The sequence below is a fragment of the Vipera berus genome, assembly GCF_964194415.1.
Source record: "Vipera berus genome assembly, chromosome: 4".
Classification (NCBI taxonomy): Eukaryota; Metazoa; Chordata; class Lepidosauria; order Squamata; family Viperidae; genus Vipera; species Vipera berus.
The window spans coordinates 2,139,311-2,163,773 of NC_138206.1; the positions used below are offsets into that span (position 1 = coordinate 2,139,311).

The 24,463-nt window shown below is 48.3% G+C and overlaps 1 protein-coding gene across 1 annotated transcript in view; it reads left to right on the forward strand.

Moving 5' to 3' along the window:
• PGM2L1 (phosphoglucomutase 2 like 1) overlaps positions 1–23,224 on the forward strand; it is a 212,749-nt gene extending 189,525 nt beyond the window's left edge. Inside the window, exons 5-16 of the mRNA XM_081327826.1 lie at positions 230–314; positions 1,888–1,971; positions 4,122–4,315; positions 7,535–7,724; positions 7,854–7,951; positions 8,033–8,213; positions 10,824–10,917; positions 15,016–15,145; positions 16,651–16,840; positions 19,480–19,676; positions 21,252–21,346; positions 21,926–23,224. Of these exons, the coding sequence (XP_081183952.1) occupies positions 230–314; positions 1,888–1,971; positions 4,122–4,315; positions 7,535–7,724; positions 7,854–7,951; positions 8,033–8,213; positions 10,824–10,917; positions 15,016–15,145; positions 16,651–16,840; positions 19,480–19,676; positions 21,252–21,346; positions 21,926–21,948 (1,561 nt within the window). The 3' untranslated portion in view covers positions 21,949–23,224. The remainder of the gene's footprint in view (positions 1–229; positions 315–1,887; positions 1,972–4,121; positions 4,316–7,534; positions 7,725–7,853; positions 7,952–8,032; positions 8,214–10,823; positions 10,918–15,015; positions 15,146–16,650; positions 16,841–19,479; positions 19,677–21,251; positions 21,347–21,925) is intronic.
• Positions 23,225–24,463: the final 1,239 nt, after the last annotated feature.

A 24,463-nucleotide genomic window follows, 5' to 3' on the forward strand; every position in this document is an offset into this window, starting at 1 on the left:
AAGGCGGGACTACAACTCATGATCTCTCAGTTTCTAGACTGAGGTCTCAACTGCCACACCAAAACTGGTTTTCAGGACAAAATTAGGAAAACCTAATGCAGTGCAAGAGAAACGGCTGAGCCGTTTCGCAGCCCCCACGGATCGCGCGTCGTCAGTCTTGCCCACGGCTGAGTTTTTCTTTCTGAGAAGCTCATTTATTCCCGGTATTTTAATTTCTTCTTTTCCACAGACTTGCCAGACTGACAGCAGCCGTCCTGCTTGCAAAGGGAGTTCCTGTGTACTTGTTCTCAAGATACGTCCCCACGCCTTTTGTGGTAAGTGGCTACTTTTTTTAAAAAAAAATGCTGCCAGAGCTTCATAGAGTGGATTAGTAGTACTTCTGCTGTGAAACGCTCCTGAATCTGGCGGCACTCCGGTTTGAGTCAAGCTGTCCACCTCAGCCCCCCTATCTAGAAGTGAAACTGGTTTAGTGCCGGGCGCCACCTGGGACAGATGAAGATTCCCCTTCATCTACAAGCAATAACATCATCATCATCATCATCAAGTTGGAAGAGACCTTGGAGGTCATCTAGTCCAACCCCCTGCTCAGGCGGGAAACCCTATACCATTGATGGCGAACCTTTTAGAGTCCGAGTGCCCAAACTGCAACCCAAAATCCACTTATGTATCGTTGGGTGCCGGGTGGGCGTGGCCCCTTGGGTGGGCGTGGCCTGTCAATTTTCTCACTGTCAGGAAGTTTCTCCTTAGTTCCAGGTTGCTTCTCTCCTTCATAGGTTTCCATCCGTTGCTTCTTCTCCTGCCTTCTTCTAGTGCTTTGGATAATAATAATAATAATAATAATAATAATAATAATAATAATAATAATAATAATAATAATAATAATAATAATAATAATAATAATAATAATAATAAGAAGAAGAAGACGTGTCAACATATTAGTGCCAGTCAGTTTGAGTGTTCAGTTGACTGAGTTTCATGTTTTATGAAAAGTTTAATAATAATAGTAATAATAATGATGATGATGATGATGATGATGATGTTGGAAGGGACCTTGGAGGTCATCTAGTCCAACCCCCTGCTCAGGCAGGAAACCCTATACCATTTCAGGCAAATGGCTGTGTAGTCTCTTCTTAAAAACTTCCAGTGTTGGAGCATTCACCACTTCTGGAGGCAGGTGGTTCCACTGGTTAATTGTCCTCACTGTCAGGAAGTTTCTCCTTGGTTCCAGGTTGCTTCTCTCGTTGATGAGTTTCTACCTGTTGCTTCTTCTCCTGCCCTCAGGCGCTCTGGAGAACAGCTTGACTCCCTCTTGTTTGGGGGCAGCCCTGAGATGCTGGAAGGCTGCTAAGCTGTCCCCCCTTGCCTTCTCTTCATTAAACTGGACATACCCAATTCCAGCAACTGTTCCTTATGTGTTTTAGGCCCCTGATCATCTTTGTTGCTCTTCTCTGCCCTCTTTCCAGAGGCTCAACATCTCTTCATCCATCCTTAAAGTCTCAGTCGGGGTCCTAACAACCATAACTGAGCCCAGAATGCTGGTTGCGTGTCGTGTCCGTCGCTAAACAGGTCCCCGCGTGACCGCACCCGATTTTTACAAGATTTTTTGCAGCAGTCGTTAAGCGTTGTTAAACGAAACCTACGATTTCGTTAAACGAATGCCACCCTCGTTAAGCGAACTCATTTGTTTCCTGCCAAGGACGTTTGTAAAATCTCAGTCGGGTGACTGCGGGGTGTCGCAAACCGTCGTAAATGCGGGCTGGTTGCCGGGCCCCCCAAAATGCGATGGCAGCTGTCAGAATTTTGAAACCGGGTCCTAAGTAGCTCCCGGGAGGTCAGCCGTAACTTGCAATATTAAGTATAAAGAAATAAATACACTTTGCTTTGCAGCCCTACGCGGTCCAGCAGCTCAGAGCGGTCGCAGGGGTGATGATTACGGCTTCCCACAACCGTAAAGAAGACAACGGCTACAAGGTAGGTCAGCCAATTTCGTAGCTGCCTAATTTGACTAATTGGTTTGCAACTCCCCCCCCCCGGCTCTCTCTCGGTCAGTGAAGGTGAACCTTTGGGGCTTGGTGTGTCAGAGGTTTGGAAAATGAGGGGTTAGGTCATGGGGAAGAGGAGGAGGAGGAGGAGGAGGAGGAGGAGGAGGAGGAGGAAGAGGAGGAGGAGGAGGAAGAGGAGGAGGAGGAGGAGGAAGAGGAAGAGGAAGAGGAGGAGGAGGAGGAGGAAAACTCTGGTGTCCTTGGTGCTCTCTGAGCTTGGCAGTTTTCTTGCAGATGATTCATGACCCAACTAGGGAACATCATCAGTGCTAGAAGCAGGGAGGAGGAGGAGGAGGAAGGAAGGAAGGAAGGAAGGAAGGAAGGAAGGAAGGAAGGAAGGAAGGAAGGAAGGAAGGAAGGAAGGAAGGAAGGAAGGATTGTGGGGTCCTTGGTTCTCTCTGAGCTGGGTGGTTTTCTTGCAGACCTTTCATTGCCGAATTAGGTAACATCATCAGTGCTGGAAGTGGGTGGGGTTTTCTCTCTCAACAGCCTAATCAAGGAACCACCAACACTAAGAGGGCAAGCCACTTGTATATGAACAAAGAGCAATCCCCACTCTCTTCTAGCACTGATGATGGTACCTAGTTTGGTAATGAAACATCTGCAAGAACACAACCAGGCTCAGAGAGCACCCAGGACCCCACAATCCTCCTCCTCCTCCTCCACAAACCCCATCACCTTCTAGCACTGAAGATGTTAGCTAGTTCAGTAATGAAACATCTGCAATCAAACCACCAAGCTCAGAGAGCACCAAGGACCCCTCATTTCAACCCTGAGCTACAAATATTCCCCTTTATTAGTTTGCAACATGTCTAACTTGACTCTGCTGGCCCTTGACACCCTCCCCAGCAGAACAGAAACAGTTCTCTTATCTTTTTCCTCCTACTGCCAATCACGAAGGCAGCATTTGGCAGCTACGCTAAGGCCGGGCTCGAAAGGGAGGCCCGGGCCTTGACTTTCAGCCCTCGCGCCACTACTGCCACTGAAAAAAGCTGCCTTCTGCCATTTCCCAGGGCGCAATTGCCTCTGTGGCCCCAGCCCTCCCTAGGATCTGCCACAGGCCGCTGACCTTCGGGTGGTGTTCTCAGGTTGATACGCTCCTGCAGCTTACTTTGAGACTGCTCCGGGTCGCACGTGGCCTTCATTCAAAGCAGATTTGCAGGACACTCTTCCGTGGCCTCTGCGGCCTCTGGAAATTGCACAAAAGCGCACCCCCATCCTCGCATAATTTCTGGAGGCTCGGGTTGATCACACAAGTGCAGGGCCTGCTCACGTGACCTCCGGAGGATCTTCTTGTGATTCCATACCAGCCTGTGATCCCGGCAGTTGAGTCTGGGGAATCAGGAGGAGGAGGAGAAGGAGAAGGAGGAGGGGCCTGGGGAGCCATCAGAGTCAGAGGGAGGCTCTGATGAGTTGCAGGACTTACAATCTGATGCAGAGCTTGGCCCCTCCACTCGTGCTCAGGCGGACACCCAGCTGAGTCGGTCTCAGAGGATGCACAGCTGGAAGACCTCAGAGACGCTCACCAGCGCTGACAGGCTACACGAGTAGGACAGAGGGAGGCAATGGGGCGGCTCCAAGGGAGAAAGAGAAAGCAGCGAGAAGGGGGCCGCGTAACAAAAAGGGAAGGTGTGGGCAGGGCTGGTTGCTGGAGGCAACCATTTGCAAAGGACTTTGGTGTCAAGGGATCATGTTTTGTTTGCTTTGTGAACAATTCCTTGCTTGACTCGTGCTTTTGTTTTTGCTTTTGAATATTCTTCCATCGGAAACGTGTTCTGTTGCTTTGGGGACAATGATGAGGTCTGTAACTCAAATAAAAAGGGTTTGTTTTTCCAGCCTACGGTTAAAAGAGGGGTTGTCTTTGTGAAGTAACAAGGACGTGCGTAGGCTGGGACAGAACAGATCTGGAGGCTGTGTGGTAGAGCACGGCTTCCGCGGCCTCCCAAAATTACACAAGAACAGGGCTTGCTTTCGAGAACAGCTGTCTTTAGACGTCATAGGTCTGAGGACTACCCCTGTCCCTCGGCCCACGGCTTGACTGTTGAACGAACCCTTCCCTTCCCCAAACTCCTAATGCAGGTCTACTGGGAAAACGGCGCTCAGATCACCTCCCCGCACGACAAGGAGATCCTGAAATGCATCGAGGAGTGCGTCGAGCCGTGGAACGACTCCTGGAACGAAAACCTGGTGGACTGCAGCCCCCTGACTCAAGATCCTCTGCAGAAAATCTGTGCGAGCTACATGGAGGATCTGGAAAAGATCTGCTACCACCGGTAAGAAAGTGGATCCTGCTGGCGGGTGCTGCCGCCGGCACAATTCCCGCGTTTTGAAGAGGAGAAACACAATCTTCGGAGAAGGAAGGTGCATTTACCTGCAGTCGCAGGTGCCAAGATCAAATAATATTTTAGGTCATGGATAAAACTGCCTGGTGCTGTTTTTGCAAACACCGTCTCGTCAGCGCTGCAAACATGGGATGTTTTTGCTCCGACGATATAAGAGGCAGCCTTTTCCCTTTCAGCTGTTTTGCTTTTGAATGAAATGAAGCTGGGGGGAGGAGAATGCTACCCCCGGTTGTTGTTTTTTTTAATAAGAGAAGGAATGGCGCGAAATAGAACGGAAGCGAAGCTTTGCGTGTTAAACTAATTGGAGAGTGTGATTTAGGACGTTTAAATTAAGGGAGGGAATTGTGTTTGATACGATGGGTTCAGGGCAGGGAGAATTCAGATTCTGGCATCCTTCCATGCCGTGCCGACGTCTTGTTCTCATTATTATAGACTTTTTAGAATAAACAATGCCTGAAGGATCATTTGAAGTGTTTCACTAGTCGGAACCATGACACCCTCACTGCATGGTTTGATGTCACTTCCCATCAGGAGATAACTGATGTGTCAACGCTGCTAATATCGGATGTTCTCGCTTTGACAACATATGGAGATGCCGCCATTTTCCTTCTTCTGTTTTACTTTTAGAATTAGAGTTAGAATTAGATGATGCTGAGGGGAGGAAGGTGCGTGAGACTTTAGCTAGACATAACAAGGCTGAACCTAGCGTGAGAACCAAGGTTATCGAAATAAGAGATGATAAAGAATTGGCGGGCTGGAGAACTGGAGGGGAAGCCTGCCTTTCAAACTAATTGGGGCATGTGATTTATGACTGCTAATTGGAGGAGGGAATTATGCTTTGTTAGTTTGTGCTCGGGGAGGGGAATTCAGATTTTGGCTTCCACTGTGTTAGTGCCGATGTTATGCTACTCAAATAAAGATCCTTTAAGGCAGGGCTTTTCAACCTTGTCACCCATTGTACCACTTTTGGGATATGGCAACATCCAAGTACCACCAGTCGCCTAGCAAAGTGTCAAAAACTTCATGACCCCCCAAAAAGTAAGTTTTTATCCCATCACCCCCTCTGCTGGGTGGTTGCAGCAGGTTTTGGTCACTTCACATGACCCTGGGACACTGTGACCATCATAAATAGGAATCAGTTGCCAAGCATCTGAATGTAAATCACAAGACCCTGGAGATGCTGCAACATTCCAGCTGATCGGCGTTTCTTCCGGGCTCAGCAGACACGCCAGGATCAGTGTTGAGCTCCAGCTGGATCCTGGTGCTTCCGCTGAGCCCCGACAGCCCTGCAGCTCCAGCCGTCTCTCGCTCAGGCTTGTGCGGTGCTACCTCATTCCCCTCCCCTGCTACCACTTTTCTAGGATGGTCACCTACCACCTACCAGGTGCTGATGTACCACAGGTGGTACCTGTACCACTGGTTGAAAAGCCCTGCTTTAAGGCAACGCCTCAAAGTTCTTTGAAGAGTTTCATCTGTTGGAAATGACATATTTCTGTTTTCCCTGAACTTCAACTGTAACGTGTGTCACGCCAGGGCTGTTGCTTGGGAACCGCCTTCCTCTTTATTTTGTTGATTACATGTTTAACCCGCCTTTATTAATTTTATGAATAACTTTAAGTGTTGAACATACCCAATACTCCTTCCTCCTCCTATTTTCCCCACAACAGCAACCCTATGAGGTAGGTTGTGCTGAGAGAGAGAGAGAGACTGGTTGACCATGGGGAGGCTGCAGCGGTCGTAAGCGTGAAAAAAAAGAAGTCATGCGTCATTTTTTTCAATGCTGTTGTAACTTTGAAGAGTCATGAAACGAATGGTTGTAAGTCGAGGACCAACTGTAGGTAGCAGTGAAGGAGAATATTTGTGGCTCAGGGTTGAAATGAGGGGTCCTTGGTGCTCTCTGAGCTTGCTTGTTTTCTTGCAGACGTTTCATGACCCAACTAGGGAACATCATCAGGGCTAGAAAGGAGGAGGAGAGGAAGGAAGGAAGGAAGGAAGGAAGGAAGGAAGGAAGGAAGGAAGGAAGGAAGGAAGGAAGGAAGGAAGGAAGGAAGGACTGTGGGGTCCTTGGTGCTCTCTGAGCTTGCTCGTTTTCTTGCAGATGTTTCATGACCCAACTAGGGAACATCATCAGTGCTAGAAGGGAGAGGGGCTTGCAGAGTGGAGGAGGAGGATAAAGGGGTGAGGAGGAGGAGGAGGAGGAGGAGGTGGTGGGTCCTTGGTGCTCTCTGAGGTTGCTGGTTTTCTTGCAGATGTTTCATGACCCAACTAGGGAACATCATCAGTGCAAGGAGGGAGAAGGAAGAGGAAGGAAGGAAGGAAGGAAGGAAGGAAGGAAGGAAGGAAGGAAGGAAGGAAGGAAGGAAGGAAGGAAGGAAGGAAGGAAGGAAGAAATGAGGGGTCCTTGGTGCTCTCTGAGCTTGCTCGTTTTCTTGCAGATGTTTCATGACCCCACTAGGGAACCTCATCAGTGCTAGATGGGAGAGGGGCTTGCAGAGTGGAGGAGGAGGATAAAGGGGTGAGGAGGAGGAGGAGGAGGAAGAGGAGGTGGTGGGTCCTTGGTGCTCTCTGAGCTGGGTGGTTTTCTTGCAGACATTTCATGACCCTAACTAGGTAACCTCATCAGTGCTAGTAAGGAGTGCTGTTTGCTGTCAGTTTACATTCGGTGGTGTCTTGCCTATCTGGGCGGGAGGGGGCCGGTCTTAGGGATTCTTTGGTTGGGCTGTTAACTGATGGCTCTTTGGCATTTTCTTGATTGGGATCCTGCTTGCTTGATGGTTAGTCTGAAGTTGGCCTTGGAGTTAGTCGATGGTGCTCTGAGTGCTGGAGTCTTTTTTTCCTCTTTTGGGCTGGTGGACTGTCCCTTTTGCATAGTCTGTAGATGTTGTTAAGGTCTACGTGTCTGTCGATGGCTGATTTGTCCGAGTGCCAGGCTTCTAGAAATTCCCCGGCGTTTTTTTTTTTTTTGATTGGACAGGGACCAACTGCAGGTTAGTCCCGGTGAAGCGGAGAGCCTGGTTGCATTCGACTTGCAGCCTACATTTCTGCAGCCCAGCCTGGAGGAAGTCGGCTCCTCTGCTGCTCTTTTCGTGCAAATTCTCCCCTCCCCAGTTGGCCTCTCAGGCTTTCTTCCTGCCGTTTTTTCCATTGTAGGGAGCTGAACCCAAAGACCCCCTTGAAGTTTGTGCACACCTCTTTCCACGGGGTGGGACACGACTACGTGCAGCTGGCTTTCCAGGCCTTTGGCTTCCAGCCCCCCATTCCGGTCCCCGAACAAAAAGATCCGGATCCAGATTTTTCCACGGTCAAATGTCCCAATCCCGAAGAAGGGGAATCGGTGTTGGTAGGTTTTGCCTTCGCAGGGCTCTGGGCTACAGGAATTAGGGGGCGGCGGGGGCCTGTTTGCCTTCTCCAATGAGATCAGCTGGGGTCAACACTCTGATATGGCTCTTTTGCATGGCGACTCTTCCAGGAACTGTCTTTGCGGCTGGCAGAGAAAGAGGGAGCGCGAGTGGTTGTGGCTACGGATCCTGATGCGGACAGGCTAGCGGTGGCCGAACAACAGGAAACGTGAGTGGCTAAGGAGGTGCCCGTGGCTTGACCACCGGTGGTCTGGTTAAACCTTTTTACCTTGTCCCCTTTCTTCCTCAGTGGCCGCTGGAAAGTCTTCACCGGGAACGAGCTGGCCGCTTTGTTTGGCTGGTGGATGTTTACTTGTTGGAAAGAAAATTGTCCCAAGGAAGCCGACGTGAAGAACGTTTACATGTTGGCCACCACCGTCTCCTCCAAAATCCTCCAGGCCATCGCTCTCAAGGAAGGATTTCATTTTGAAGTGAGTGGTGGTGGGGGTCCGGCGTCTCCTCTTTGGCGCCGTGCTCCTGAGTGGCCTCGGGGCATCCGAGAGGGAAACCTTGAGATGTTTGGAGGAGGGTCATTCAATCCTGATCACCGGTCACCCTGGTTACTGGCACGACAGTCACGTTTGTAGCACCGGAACGCTGTTCGGTAGAAAGGCTTTTTTCTGTCCCAGCCCACGTGAGTCCTGGTTATGTTCACAAGGAGAAACCCCTCTTCCAAGAAACAGGCAGGAAACAACCAAAACCCCTTTTATTCTCACAGACCTGAGTCAGTGTCCAAGGCAAACAAACCCAGTTCACAGAAACTCCATCCTCAACACGAACGGCGGTCTTCGGCAACCAGCACTTCCCACACCTTCCCTTTTATAATTCAGCCCAGGCCTGGCTTCCTAAGGCCTTCTCCTTTGCCTTTGGAGCCACCCCATTGCATCCCTCTGTCCTGCTCACTTCTCTTGCCGGCACTTTCGTGCATCCTGGATTTGTCCCAGCTGTGCTTTGTCGCTGTCCAACTCAGACTCCCAGCACAGTTGCGTTTCAGCCTGAGGGCGAGTAGAGGGGCCGGGCTCTTCGTCCGACTGTACGTCTTGGAGCTCCTCAGAGCCTTCCTCTGATTCTACTGTCACTCCAGGAGCCTCCTCCTCATCTGATTGCTCAGACTTAGCTGCCGGATCCACAGGCTGGCGAGGAATCACAACAGGCTTGAACAGCGACATCACCGTTGCCTGGGGAAGCCTCATTGGGGGCTCCTTTCACGTTCCCATTAAGTCACCTACCGAAGTGGCTCTTTTCACGTCCCCATTAAGTCGCCCACCTACCTACTCACGGTTGCCTGTTTCTGAACTGTTGGGTCGGCAGGACCCGGAGTGTGTGACGGCAGCTCACCTTGTCCATGGCAGCAACCAGGTCTCAAACAGGTGCCTGCTAATCGTCAGCCCAACATCCTAACCACATGAGCCCCCGAGATCCTCAGTCGTGCTTATAAAACACAGGTTCCTCCTACAGTTTGGTCCCAAACCGAGTCCCCCCCCCACAAGACTTGGTGATGGTGCGTGATTTTTGTACGTGTGTGTGTGTTTGGGGAATACCTGCCTTGTGAGCAACCACTGGCCACATCTGCTGTGAGCAGGAATCCTCAGAACTGCCATGGATCGTGGCCCTCAACCCCAGCAGTTTCCTGCACATGCAGGTAGCCCTCAGCTTACAGCCATTCGTTTAGTGACCATTCAAAGTTATAGTGGCATTGAGAAAAAAGCGACTTAGGACCAGTTTTCACAGTGGGAGCATCCCCGCGGTCACGGGATCAGAGTTTATTTTTATTTTTTTATTTTAATCCCATTTATATCCCGCCCTTCTCCGAAGACTCAGGGCGGCTTACAATCTAAGAAGCACAAATCAAACGTGCTTAGCAATAGCCTTCATTCTATGTATATGCCTGCTTATTAGGGCTTTCGCCCCCCCCAAGCAGCATTATTACAAAGTCAGCTTATTGCCCCCCAACAATCTGGGTCCTCCTTTTACCTACCTCGGAAGGATGGAAGGCTGAGTCAACCTTGAGCCTGGTGGGACTCGAACCTGCACTAATTGCAGGCAGCTGGTTGTCACGTGATCTCCTTTTGTGACCTTCTAACAAGCTAACTCAACGGGGAAGCCAGATCCACTTAACAACTGGGTCCTAATAGCTGCAGTGATTCGCTTAACAACCGTGGCAAGAAAGGTCATAAAACTGAGCAAAACTCACTCAACAGCTGTCTCTCTCTTAGCAGTGGAAATTTTGGGCTCAAGTCTGGTCAGAATACTGCATCCAGTTTTGGTCACCACGATGTAAAAAAGATGTCGAGACTCTAGAAAGGGTACAGAGAAGAGCAACAAAGATGATTAGGGGGCTGGAGGCTAAAACATATAGGGAACGGTTGCTGGAATTGGGTATGTGTAGTTTAATGAAGAGAAGGGTGAGGGGTGACATGATAGCAGTGTTCCAATATCTCAGGGGCTGCCCCAAAGAGGAGGGAGTCAAGCTATTCTCCAAAGCAGCCGAAGGCAGGACAAGAAGCAACGGATGGAAACTAGTCAAGGAGAGAAGCAACCTAGAACTAAGGAGAAACTTCCTGACAGTTAGAACAATTAACCAGTGGAACCACCTGCCTCCAGAGGTGGTGAATGCTCCAACACTGGAGGTTTTTAAGAAGAGACTGGACAGCCATTTGCCTGAAATGGTATAGGGTTTCCTGCCTGAGCAGGGGGTTGGACTAGATGACCTCCAAGGTCCCTTCCAACTTTATATTATTATTATTATTATTATTATTATTATTATTATTATTATTATTATTATTATTATTATTATTATTATTATTATTATTATTATTATTATTATTATTATTAGTCAAGGACCCTCTGTATTTGTTAGGAGGCCTGGCTGAACTCAATGGGGTTTACTCTCAAGTCAACGTAACACGCCCAGAGGTTTAAGGTTGCCTGTGCTGTGCCAGGCCTGGTGGACTGAATCCCTCGGTTAAGCCAGCTCGCCGCGGCGTGTGAGCCACCCCTGTACGGTCTTCTGAAAGATGCATCTCCCTGTCTCATTTCAGGAGACCCTCCCCGGCTTCAAATGGATCGGCAGCAGGGTTAAGGATCTCGTGGACAGCGGCAAAGAAGTCCTTTTTGCCTTCGAAGAATCCATTGGTAAGAGCTGGACTGTTGTGGCGTCCTCCTCCTCCTCCTCCTCCTATTCCAGAGCAAATACTTAACGAGATTTCTCCCAGCATTTTTAATCCCAAAGTAGAACTTTTTGGAAGTAGCTGTTTTGTTTTGTTTTTTGGTTCCCTCAGGTTTGTAAGTCTCACTTTATCTACACAGCTGTTCTCTATTGTTAAAAGTTTTGAAGGTCACAAGTCAAGATTAGTTTTTTGCCCCCAGATTTTACCATGACTGTCATACTCCTCATCCACCAGTAGGTGTCAGCACTGGTTCATTTTTCAGATTTTATTCCTCCATGAAAGGTTCAATTCTCCACTTCTCTTAGCAAAGGGTGGGGCAAAAAAACCCCTCCTTCTCTCTCAAAGGGTTTTTTTGCTTCTTGGGAATTTCTCCCCTTCAGGAAAGTTAATAGGTAGGATAGAGAAAATCAATGTTCTTACCCAGATTCAAGCACGTTGTTTACGATCAGCTTAAAATAGTGCTTTTGACTTCGGTTACTCACGGCTTGGGCTAGTCCAGGGCTAGGCAACCTTGGCTCTTTTATGACTTGTGGACTTCAACTCCCAGAATTCCTGAGCCAGCCATGCTGAGGGGAAAGGGAGAGGTTTCCAAGCTGAGCCATGCTGGCTCAGGAATTCTGGGAGTTGAAGTCCGTAAGACATAAAGAGGCCATAGTTTCCCCATGCTGGCTCAGCAATTCTGGGAGTTGAAGTTCCCAAGTCATGATGGGCCATAGTTTCCCCCATGCTGGCTGAGGAATTCTGGGAGTTGAAGTCCACCAGTCATAAAAGTGCCAAGGTTGCCTACCCTGGGCTAGACTCTGGAGTTAGGCTAGCCTTTCTCCTGTTGTTTCTGGAAGGCTTCTCCTGGACCGATCAGGTCGACCCCCGTCTCTCCAAGTTCCCTGGGACTTCCTTCCTTCATTGCCACATCTCCCGGGTGGCTTCTGGCCCATTTAGGGTCCCCTAACAGGAAGAAACTCAGCTGGAGGGCACGGAGTCCCCAAACCCCTCAACTGCTGCGCTGTGCGCAGGACCGGAAGTCCTTTTGGAAGTAGCTGTTAGTAGCGTTTCCTTCTTCACTGAAGTTGGTCTAATTTTAATATCCTGCACTTTTCCTGTTTTGGTCGTTGTGTGCTGTCAGGAAAGTCTGGCAGCAGACATCCCCTCTTGAGAAATTTGTCTTTGTATTTTGCCATTAGATTATCGGGTGGGGTTGGTAGTTATTTCATTCATTCATTCATTCATTCATTCATTCAATCACTCACATTTGATTTCTACACTGCCTGTCTCATCTAAATGTCTCTGGGAGGTCGGTTTACAGCAACATTAAAAAAAAACTACATAAATACATGAATAAAAGCGTAGCTTAAAAAAGAGAGTTAAAATGCAAGTTAAAACTTACCAAGTACAAATAAATCAGATTAAAATTCGAAGGCTGGGAAGTTAACATGGCAGCAGGGCTGCATCATACTTTTAGATCCCCATGAGGCCTTTGAACTCTGGTGCTGGAGAAGACTCCTGCAAGTCCCTTGGACTGCAAGGCGATCAAACCGGTCAGTCCTAGAGGAGATCAACCCTGACTGCTCTTTAGAAGGCCAGATCCTGAAGTTGAAACTCAAATCCTTTGGCCACCTAATGAGAAGGAAGGACTCACTGGAGAAGAGCCTAATGCTGGGAAAGGTTGAGGGCAATAGAAGAAGGGGACGACAGAGAAGGAGGTGGCTGGATGGAGTCACTGAAGCAGTAGGTGTGAGCTTAAATGGACTCCAGAAGATGGTAGAGGACAGGAAGGCCTGGAGGAACATTGTCCATAGGGTCGCGAGGGGTCGGAAACGACTTTGCAACTAACAACATCAACAACAAAGAAACCCAGACGTTCGGGGGGGGAGCCTCCCCTCGCCTCTCGGTGTAGGATGTTCCATAATTTGGGGATAGCAGCTGAGAAGGCCTCCTAGATCCTGCCAGTCAAAACTCCCTGACTGATAGGATGTGCAGCATGTTGTCCCTGCTTGCGGTGAGAGCGTTCTCCAGATATCCTGAATTAAGAGCTAATCTGTGCTTACTCAGCCCCGTTACTTGAGTCAAGCATGGTTGACCCAGGGACCTCACACAGGAATGCTCTATGGAATGAAACTGTGGCTGAATCTGGATGTTCTGCTGCGGATACCACGAAGCCCCCTCTTCCCGGAAGGGAACAAGGAAAACAGGTCGTGAAGAGGGTGTGTAGTGTCCCAGACAATCTTACGGACCCTGCTCAAGCAACGCTTCTGTGCCACGTCCTGGATGGAGGGGAGGGAACTGCCAAGGATCTGTTCTTACTGTCCTCAACACTTGTTCTGTTCCAGCCTACTACCGGCCCTGCAGAAAAGGCAGGGACAACCCCTTTACAAAGGCAAAAGGCTGGAACTAAGCCTGCCAAATTTATTGACACAAAACAGAGCAAACTGAACAAAACACGAACCACAAAACAGGAGCTATTCATACGGTTGCCTTCAGCAAACCAGCCCTCCCACACATTCCCCTTTTAAACAGTTCAAGGCGTGGCTTCTCTCTGCCTCCTTCCGAGGTGCCCCATTGCCTTCCTCTGTTTACTCCTGATTGACTGCCTCCTGCGTCGGGCGTCCTTGAACAGGGCCAGCTGTGGGTCATCTTCATCCACGCTGTCAGGCTCACACAGCTGGGTCTGCGTAGTAACCAAATGAGAGGGGCCTGGCTGAGAGCTCTGCGAAGCCTCAGAACTGTCCTCTGCAGGTTCTTCAAAACCCCCCTCCTCCTCCTCCTCTGAATCGTCTGACCCAACTGCCGAACCCACAGGCTGACCCTGAATCACAACACCACTCTCTGCACCGCCTTCCTGTCCGAAGCAGGGATGCTTCCAAACCAGACTGTGGTGCTGTATGACAGGATGCTCTCGATCGTCCCTCTGTAGAAAGTGGTCAGGACAGGGGAAGGAAGATGTGCTTTTCTCATGCGACGCAGAAAATGCAGGCGCTTCTGTGCCATGTCCTGGATGGAGGGGAGGGAACTGCCAAGGATCTTTTCTGCCGTCCTCACCACTCTGCACCGCCTTCCTGTTTGAAGCAGGGATGCTTCCAAACCGGACTATGATGCCATATGACAGGATGCTCTCGATCTTCTCCCCCTGTAGAAAGTGGTCAGGACAGGGGAAGAAGCCGGTGCTTGGAAATTGTTTCTGAAAAAAGGTCCCTTGGAAAAATTGAGGGCGCTAACATTGCCCATCTCTGCAGTGCTTTAAAGCAGCTGCATCTTTCCCTGGGTTCACACGGCAGCCGTAGAGGGGCAGCTAGGCAAAATTGAGGCTGCTTAGATTGGCTGAAAAAATGGGCCCGCCCTTATCGGTTGTAAAGGAGCTTTTCCAGATTATTTCTGAAGCCCTGCACAGTTCTGCCCGCTAAGCAGGCAGCAATTTTTAGGCTGGGATGTGCACAGTTTGTGGCGGCTGTCAGCACTGAACGTAATTGTTACACCGAATGTATAGTTTTCCAAGTCACCAGGAGTCACCTACGTATGAGTTGAGCTGATGTATACATTTGTTTAATGATCAGCAAATAAATACATTCTCAGGAACGCTCAGTGACTCCTCCGGATGTCTTTTGGTTAAAATTATTTCATCTTGGCAGAATCCTTGGGAAAGTCTGTCTCTTTTCACCTTGTCCCTGGTTTGGGATGGCATACTCAGCCAGTAAGCATGAAAATACAGGCTTATCATTGATTGATTTACTTATTTATTCCATTTCTATTGCCTCCCATCTCAACGAACGACTCTGGGCTTCTCAGTAAAATCAATAAAAATAAAAGCTATGAAAATGATACCAGAATTTTGCCGACGCGGTCGCCACGGACGTTTGGAAGGTGAGCTCTGTCTTCCACGTCCAATTTTGCACCGCTGGGGGACCCTGGAAAGCGACTTCCAGTTTGCCAAAAATGATCCCAGAATTCTGCTATTCCTCTGTTGTTGTTTTTTAGCCGTTGTTCATTTACGGGGTTTGATTTTTCAAGCTTGAGGGCTGCTATAATCGACAAACTGCTGTCCTTTGAACTGGATGTGTTTGGTTTTCAGGCTTCATGTGCGGCACCTCCGTGCTGGACAAAGATGGCGTCAGCGCGGCTGTGGTCATAGCAGAAATGGCCACCTGGCTGGACACCAAGGGCCAAACACTGGCCCACCAGCTAACGGAGATCTATAAAACGTAAGTCCTTGGCTGTCCTGGATTCAGGACGTGCAAACGGCAGCAGAGGAAACTTTTTTATTGCATAACTGGAACACACGTTCACATAGGCACGCTGCTTGTTCTTTGGTAGCTGCTAAGAGATTCTGCCTAGAGACATGGCCTGCTCAGAAAAAAATCCAAAGTAGACCAGCTTGGAATAGATCTAAATGGATCCAAAGTCCCAAAGGTGTTCCCCCCCAAGCAAAAAAAAAAAAAAGGTAACGACTTGCTTGGATGCTTGGGAAAAAAATCCAAGGAAAAATCAAGAAAGTTCCAGTTGCCTTTTAAAAAAAAGCACCTTTGGGACAATTGTGACCCGGATGATTGAGACTCTCCATAGACAATAGATAGAATAACAGAGTTGGAAGGGACCTCGGAGGTCTTCTAGTCCAACCCCTTGCTCAGGCAGGAAACCTTATCCCTTTTCAGACAAAGGGCTGTCCAGTCTCTTCTTGAAAACCCTCCCTTGATGGAGCACCCACAACTGATCAGGGAGAGATTTAGCCTGGAAATAAGGAGAAATTTCCTGACAGGGAGGACAATCAACCAGTGGAACAGAAATTGCCTTTAGATGCTGTGGGTGCTTCATCACTACAGGTTTTTAAGAAGAGACTGGACAGCCATTTGTCAGAAATGATGTAGGGACTCCTGCTTGGGCAAGGGGCTGGACTAGATGACCTACAAGGTCCCTTCCAACTATTCTAGTCTAGTCTAATCTAGTCTAATTTCCATTTCTATTCTATTCTATTCCTATTCTATTCTGTAATTCTGTTCTATTCTGTAATTTTATTCTATTCTGTAATTTTATTCTCTATTCTGTAATACTAGTCTATTCTGTTCATATTCTATTCTGTTCATGTTCTGTTCTATTGTATTCTGTAATTTTATTCTGCAATTCTATTCTGTAATTCTGTTCTATTCTATTCCATATTTATTCTATTCTATTCTATTCTATTCTATTCTATTCTATTCTATTCTATTCTATTCTATTCTATTCTATTCTATTCTATTCGTTATTCTGTAATACTAGTCTAGTCTAATCTGTTCATATACTATTCTATTCTATTCTTATTCTATTCTATTCTATTCTTATTCTATTCTATTCTATTCTATTCTATTCTATTCTATTCTATTCTATTCTATTCTATTCTATTCTATTCTATTCTTATTCTATTCTGTATTTCTATTCTATTGTAGTCTAGTCTAGTCTAGTCTAGTCTGTATTTTCTATTCTATTCTGTTCTTCTATTATTGGCATAGGCTCGCCTGCTCGAGCTGGGGGCTGGACTAGAAGACCTCCAAGGTCCCTTCCAACTTCTATTCTATTCTATTCTATTCTATTCTATTCTATTCTATTCTATTCTATTCTATTCTATTCTATTCTATTCTATTCTATTCTATTCTATTCTATTCTATTCTATTCTATTCTGTCCTTTCCCTTGATTAATTGTTCTCACTGCCATTTCTGTCCTGCCTTCTGATAGGTACGGCTACCACATTTCGAAAACCTCCTACTTCCTGTGTTACGATCCCCCTACAATCAAAAGGATATTTGAAAGGCTCCGAAACTTTGATATGCCTGATTCGTACCCGACCTCTTGCGGGACCTATAGTATTCTCCATGTCCGGGATGTCACCACCGGCTACGACAGCAGCCAGTTAAAGAAAAAATCGGTAAGTTGGTTTCCGTCTTTTGGCGCCAAGTGACCGAAGCTTTAGGTTTGGCTAGTTCTGGAAAGGTTTAATTTCTTCTTTGAAACGAGCTCTTTTACAACTTCATTCCCTTTTTACGTATGCTCTAGGGCAGAGCCCCCCAACCTTTGGGGCACCAGGGACCGCTTCCGTGGGGAGAGGTTTTTCCACAGACTGGAGGGTGCGTGGTTTTGTGTGCTGCCTGCATCCACCGGACCGGGCTTTGCTTGTTTGTGTGGACCGGTTGCTGGCATGCCGCGGCCCGGTACCATCCACGGACCGGGGGTTGGTGACTAGAGAAGTGCCTTCTGTTTAAAATTAGAGTGCTTGTAAATATTTCCTCTCTTTTTCCCCTTAATATGTACTGCCTCTTATTTAAGTTAACACAATTTTTTATTCTAACTATCAAATCAAAACAACTTTCTTACATTTATCAATAGTTTTTAATTTGTGTGTATCTTAATTGTTTTAAGACTCAATCTATTAGACAATCGATAACCTAGTAACTTTTTCCCCAATTTTAATTCCGTTAATACTCAAATTTAACGTTTGGTATTTATCATTTCCCAATTTTAAATGACCCCAATTCTCTGTATCACAACTCCTCACAAAGTCTGGTGTTCAGGGCACGCGTCCTGTCTTATTTACAATCTTACCATCTACACCAACGAATTGATAATACAGTGTGAATTTCTTGTTTTCTAATAATTTCCAAATACCTTAAATTTAGTAACCGACATTTTTTTTTTCATTTCAAGGTTTCAGCGTGTATTAGTTTGAGATTTGTACTAATGATATTTGCATGAAATTGAATTATTGTTACCCAGCCGCCACATTGCTTTTCAAATATGTAATTGTAAGATTAGAAAACCAATAAATCTTTTTGTAAAAAAATAAAATAAAATTAGGGTGCTCGTCAGTCCGCAAGTATTTGCAACCGTTGCAGCATCCCGGGATCACGTGATGATCACCCTTTGTGGCCTTCCCAGCCCGCTTCTGGCAACGGGAGAAGCTGGATTTGCTTAATGACTGTGCAGCCCACTTAAACAACTGCTTAACCATGGGGGCGAAAAAGGTTGTAACAATTGGCTGCGACTCATCTAACAGCTGCCTTTGCTTAGCAGCGGGAATCGTCCTAGTTGCGTTCGTAAGTCGAGGTCTCCTGCACTGCAGATCAGGGGAATGCACGCGCCTCGGCTTATATCCTGCTCTGTAATGCACAAATTAGGTTATCAGGCTGCTGCCCGAATTACATGCAAATCCCAGATTCCTTTGGCGAAATTCCAGATCTGTTCTGTTTCCGCAGAAACCGGCGCCAATTTCCTCTAATCAAAACGCAGTTAGTCTTTGTGTTAGGACCGTAACGGAGCATGCCAGTTACGGTTGTAAGTCACAATGGTCGTAAAGTGGATTTTATGACCTTTTTTTGTGTGTGGCGGGCGTTAAGCGAATGCCACGGCCGTTAAGTGACCCCACCATTTACTCTGTGCCGCCTTTTGCTGAAAACTGAAAGTAAACGCCAGATTCCCGGAAAACCGTTGTAAAATGCAGCACCGTGGCCACGGGATGCAGCAAAAGGCTGTCAACGCAGGCTGGCTGCCAAAGCACCTCAAGCGCGGTCACATGGCCACAGGGGAAGCTTCACCGTTGGAAGTTCAAATCTGGGCCACGCGTACCTGCACCTAGGTCTGTTGTAACTTTGAAAGTCGTTTAATGCTTGGTCTTAAGCCGAGGACTACCTGTAAACCTTCTTAGCCGGTGTTAAGCCTCTGAAGTTCGCTAGAATAGGATGTAATGCAGAGTATAGTAACTGATTTTTACTTCCTTATTCACCTTGCATTTTAAATACACAAAGCATCCAACTGAAATGGACAGCCTGTTTGTTCTAGTGATTAAATCCCCAGCCTAAAGACCAGGCGACAGTGAGTTCTAGTCCCATCTTAGCCATGAAAGCCAGCTGGGTGACCTTGGGCCAATCACCAGGAGACGGTGAATTCTAGTCCTGCCTTAGGCACAAAAGCCAACTGGGTGACTTTAAGCCAATCACTAGGAGACGGTGAGTTCTAGTTACGCCTTAGGCATAAAAGCCAGCTGGGTGACTTTGGGCCAATCACTAGGAGATGGTAAATTCTAATCCTGCCTTAGGCACAAAAGCCAACTGGGTGACTTTAGGCCAGTCACTAGGAGACGGTGAGTTCTAGTCCCGCCTCAGGCATGAAAGCCGGCTAGGTGACTTTGGGCCAATCACCAGGGGACGGTGAGTTCTAGTCCCGCCTCAGGCACGAAACCCGGCTAGGTGACTTTGAGCCAATCACTAGGAGATGGTGAGTTCTAGTCCCACCTTAGGCACAAAAGCCAGCTGGGTCCAACCCTGGCTCCAGCTCACCTCATTGACTGGTTGTCGTGGGGGAAATAAGAGGAGGGAGGCGTCTTGGATACGTTCCCCGCCTTGTAAAAGGTAACACAGGTGGGATAAAAGTATAGACATACGTCTCCCCCACCTCCCCCGTCCCCCGAAACCCTTTCTGTTCCGATTTCAGGCATCCGTGCGGGCCAAGATGGGGTCCGATATTTTTTGGGAGAGGAGTTGTGATTCCCGGTGTCTTTTCCTCCCTCGCCAGGTGTTGCCCGTCAGCAAAAGCAGCCAGATGATCACCTTCACCTTTCAAAACGGCTGCGTGGCCACCCTTCGGACCAGCGGGACCGAACCCAAGATTAAATACTACGCCGAGATGTGTGCGCCGCCAGGCCAGAGGTGGGGAAGCTCCTTCCTGTCAGCCGAGCCTGATTCCTGGAAGGCTTTCGCCAAGCTGCCTTCGTGTGTGTGTGTGTGTGTGTGTGTGTGTGTTTTAGATGTAGGCCTTGAAGGACAGGAGGAAGTTCCTCCCGCCCCCCCCCCCCCAAATGCAGCAGTCCGATAAATGGGGCTTGAGGCTTGGCTTGGAAAGTAACGTGAACAAGACAAGCCTCTTCCTGCTTCATAGGAAAGGAAGGCGAGGGGAGTGGGGAAGCCCACTCGGACGTGCCGGATGCTGTTGCTACAGCTTTACAATCAAAGTAGTCCTGACCTCTGCGGTTTTGTAGCCTCGCCTTCCTTGTAGGGCGATGAATTTTATTTCTGACTTCGGAAGGACCTTCCTCCTTTGATGCACAGGGCAGCTTACATTGGCTTTCCCCTCTCTAGCGTCCCAGGATCTCAACAACAAGGTAGTGGAAGGGGGTGGGTGGGCTATTGGTGACTAGAGCCGGTTGTTGTTGTTGTTGTTGTTGTTGTTGTTGTTGTTGTTGTTGTTGTTGTTGTTCTTCTTCTTCTTCTTCTTCTTCTTCTTCTTCTTCTTCTTCTTCTTCTTCTTCTTCTTCTTCTTCTTCTTCTTCTTCTTCTCCTTCTCCTTCTCCTCCTCCTCCTCCTCTTCCTCCTCCTCCTCCACAAACCCCCCAGCCTTCTAGCCCTGATGATGTTCCCTAGTTGGGTCATGAAACGTCTGCAAGAAAACCACCCAGCTCAGAGAGCACCAAGGATCCCACAGTCCTTCCTTCCTTCCTTCCTTCCTTCCTTCCTTCCTTCTTTCCTTCCTTCCTTCCTTCCTTCCTTCCTTCCTTCCTTCCTTCCTTCCTCCCTCCCTCCCTCCCTCCCTCCCTCCCTCCTTCTGCCTTCTAGCACTGACAATGTTCCCTAGTTTTATCTACATGAAAACCACCCAGCTCAGAGAACAGCAAGGACCCCACAGTTCTCCTCCTCCTCCTCCTCCTCTTCCTCCTCCTCCTCCTCCTCCTCCTCCTCCTCCTCCTCCTCCTCCTCCTCCTCCTCCTCCTCCTCTCTGCAAACCCCTTTCCCTTCTAGCCCTGACGATGTTCCCTAGTTGGGTCATGAAACATCTGCAAGAAAACAAGCAAGCTCAGAGGCCACCAAGGACCCCCACAGTTCTCGTTTTCCTCCTTCTCCTTCATCTCCATTTGCACACCTTTCTCCCTTCTGGAACTGATAATGTTCCGTAGTTGGGTCATGAAATGTCTGCAAGGAATCCAACCAATTCAGAGGGCACCAAAGAACCCACAGTCCTCCTCCTCCTCCTCCTCCTCCTCCTCCTCCTCCTCCTCCTCCTCCTCCTCCTCCCGCAAACCCCACTCCCTTCTAGTGCTGATGAGCTTACCCACGGTAGTTGGGTAATAAAATTTCTGCAAGGAAACAGCCAGGGATTGCCCAGCACCCCGCAGTTCAACCTCTGAGCTACAGATATTGTCCCCTACTCTTTCCTGTTGCCCAGCTGACAGCCCTGTCCTTCTCCCTCCCCCCCCCCCCCCGCCCCCAACTTTATAGCCAGGACTTTGGGCGTGAGGAGCAGCACGTGGGCTACCCTGAAACTTTCCAACTTTTGCCTTCCCTGCTTTTTAGCGATGTCGCCTTGCTGGAAGAGGACCTCACGAAGCTGATCGGAGCCCTCGTGGAGCAGTTTCTGCAGCCCAGCAAGAACCAACTCACCTGGCGCTGTGTGTAGCCACCCCTTCAAACCACCCCCCCACCCCACCCCCGGGCCTTGGCTGTTGTCGGCGTTCTTCCTCGCGCTGTGTCCTTGCGGCATTCGGGAAGCAGGAGCAGAAGCCTCCTCTCCTTGCCTTCATTTCACGGGTGTCCGTGAGTGTGCTTGCTGCGTGGGGGTGTCTGCCTCCCTTAGCCAGCATCCCGAAGCGGTCCCCTTTTGTCAGCTTAGTGTAACCAAGTAGTATCCTGCTTTTGCATCTGGCCGGAGACGCGTGCGCCAGACAGACGGATCCGGTGGGAGGAGGGGGGGGATTGTCCTCTGGCGTCAGCTCCCGATGTTGTTCCTTCTCTCCCCCCCCCCAACCTCCCTAACAGCAAAGATCGGCTGTCTAAATCCTTTGCTCTGCAAAGATCCTTCCGGAGCTGGGGAAACGGCTAGATTGCAAAAGAATAATTGTGTTAAGTCTGGAAGAAGAAGAAAAAAAAAGGTTCTGCTTCTATCTACATCGTTAGCTAGAGTATCGGTATTATCTTTACTGTGTTATCAAGTCTTAATTTTTCGCTGGGTTTTTTATTTTTCCCCCTAGCTCAATACTGTAGTATTCAGTAGTCCTAGGGCAGGGCTGGGGAACCTTGGCTCTTTTAGGACTGGTGGACTTCAACTCCCAGATTTCCTCAGCCAGCATGAAACTATGGCCCAATCATGCCTTTTGGACTTCAACTCCCAGAATTCCTGAGCCAGCATGGGGGAACTGGGACCCCTTCATGACTGGTGGACTTCAAATCCCAGAATTCCTCAGCCAGCATGAGGGAACTATGGCCGCTTCATGACTTCTGGACTTCAACTCCCAGAATTCCTCAGCCAGCATGAAACTATGGCCCCTTCACGACTCGTGGACTTCAACCCCCAGAATTCCTGAGCCAGCATGGCTCAGCTTGGAAACTTCTCCCTTTCCCCTCAGCATGGTTGTCACAGGAATTCTGGGAGTTGAAGTCCACGAGTCATGAAGGGGCCATAGTTCCCCCATGCTGGCTCAGGAATTCTGGGAGTTGAAGTCCCCGAGTCATTGTAATTGCTTGTCAGAACCCAGGAGCAGAGGTTTATCGATGCTGCGATGAAGGTTACCTCTCTCCCTAGCTATTTATGTTAACGAGTGCTGGCTTGTGTGGTTGAATTTCAGAGAGTAAACCTTGTAGACAAGTGTTGCTCAACCTGGGCCGCTTGAAGACGGGTGGACTTCAATTCCCAGAATTCCCCAGCCAGCAAAGCTGGCTGGGGAATTCTGGGAGGTGAAGTCCACCCGTCTCCAAGCGGCCCAGGTTGAGAATCACAGTTGCAGATGAGCGTGATGTTCAGAAGTTAACATTTCTTTCAAGGAAAGGGATCTCCTTGGAATATTTTGCTTTGGCTTAAGACGGCCCAGGAAAATGTCACCGAGTGGAAAAAATTTTCACCCAACTGTGTATTTGGCCTTCCTCTTCCCACTTTCCAAATGCCGCGTTGGCTAGGTGGCCCGGAAATCGAAGCCCCAGCTTCTCTCCAAGACAAACCTAAGTGAGGAAGAGGCGTCAGGTAAGATCGTGGAATTTGGCGCATTTTTTTCCCCAGCCGCTCTGCTAAGCTGTAGCCCTTGAGTCACAGGTTGAAAGTTGGACGAGAAAATCCGGCGGATTTTCTCGGCCTCCCCTCAGAGGACAATCTCGGATCGTGGACCCTCGGCGGAAGCCCTGATGGAGGACCAGCCAGAAAGCCACTTGATCGCGCAACGTGTGGGATGTAGACCTGGATTTAGGTCGTTTTAGGAAAAATGGAAGAATTGGGTCTAGTTCAGGGGTAGGCCACCTGAGTCAGCCAGGAATTCTGGGAGTTGAAGTCCACAAGTCGTAAAACAGGCAAGGTTGCCTACCCCTGGTCTAGACCGGGGGGGGGTCTTCAAACTTGGCCGCTTTTAAGACTTGTGGACTTCGACTCCCAGAATTCCTCAACCAGAGGAATTCTGGGAGTCGAAGTCCGCAAGTCTTAAAAGCGGCCAGGTTTGAAGACCACCCCCACCCCCCCCCCGGTCTAGCTGATGTCCTAGGGAACTGCCGTTTAACTGCATGAAAGTTCGCTGCAGCCACAGGAAGGAAGCAAAAGCATTTTTTGCACACGGAAAGCCCGTTAACAGGGATCCTGAAGAACTACCTGTAGAGATTTAAGCTTCCCTTCAGGACAACCTAGAGCCAGATTTTTTTACCGCCTTTCTGAGATAAAATGATTTATTCTTTGAAAGTTGGAAGGGTTTTTAACTCTGGGCCCTTCGCTCCGCAGCCTTGACAAGAGGTGTTTCCAAAGTGGCGTCCGGAGCTGTGCAATAGATCCTCTTTGATATATATTTCGTCTTCAATTTACATGCAATATTTATTTATTTATTTATTTCGCTTTTATTTAAAGCTTTAAGGACCCTTCCGGGTTTTCTATATACTTGCGAGCGACCGATACGGAATGCTATTATTATTATTATTGTTGTTGTTGTTGTGTTGTTGTTTTTTTTAAAAAAATACACTGTTGTTTTTCTTTTCTGTATATTTTGCAAGCGCTCCTATTCTAGTGAAGAAAACCTAATTTATATGGTGGGAGCCTTCCCGGAAACTGTGGGTAAAATATGCTTGTTTGAAATCTACCGCCTGATTTAAAACCCCATCAGAAAACAAAAGAGGAAGGAGAGAACACAATACTTTGAGATTTATTTATTTTTTTTGTTTAACTGCACTTTGTTCTGATTTTGGCAAAGAACAACCCCTCTTTGGAACAAACAAAAGACGAAAGAACAAAACAGTCTCTTCTTTTTGGTTGGCGTGCCGTCTTTAGAAGCGTCTCCCTAGGGTCAGGAGAAGGATCAAAACTTTCCCAGTTCATTTAATGGAGAATTTAAGATGAGAAATCACGAATAATTGGAGCACGCTAGAACGGGCCGCGTGATCCCCTTTTGGTGGCTGAGCAAGAGTGGTGTGTGTGGTGGATGCTCTTAAGGGATGCACCCCACCAAAAAAGCGCAATGTGCTGCATCTTTCGTTTCTCAAAATGCTTGAAAATCAGTCGGCTTCTCTTGGGAAAAGAGAATTCTCGTGTTCGTACAACGAGA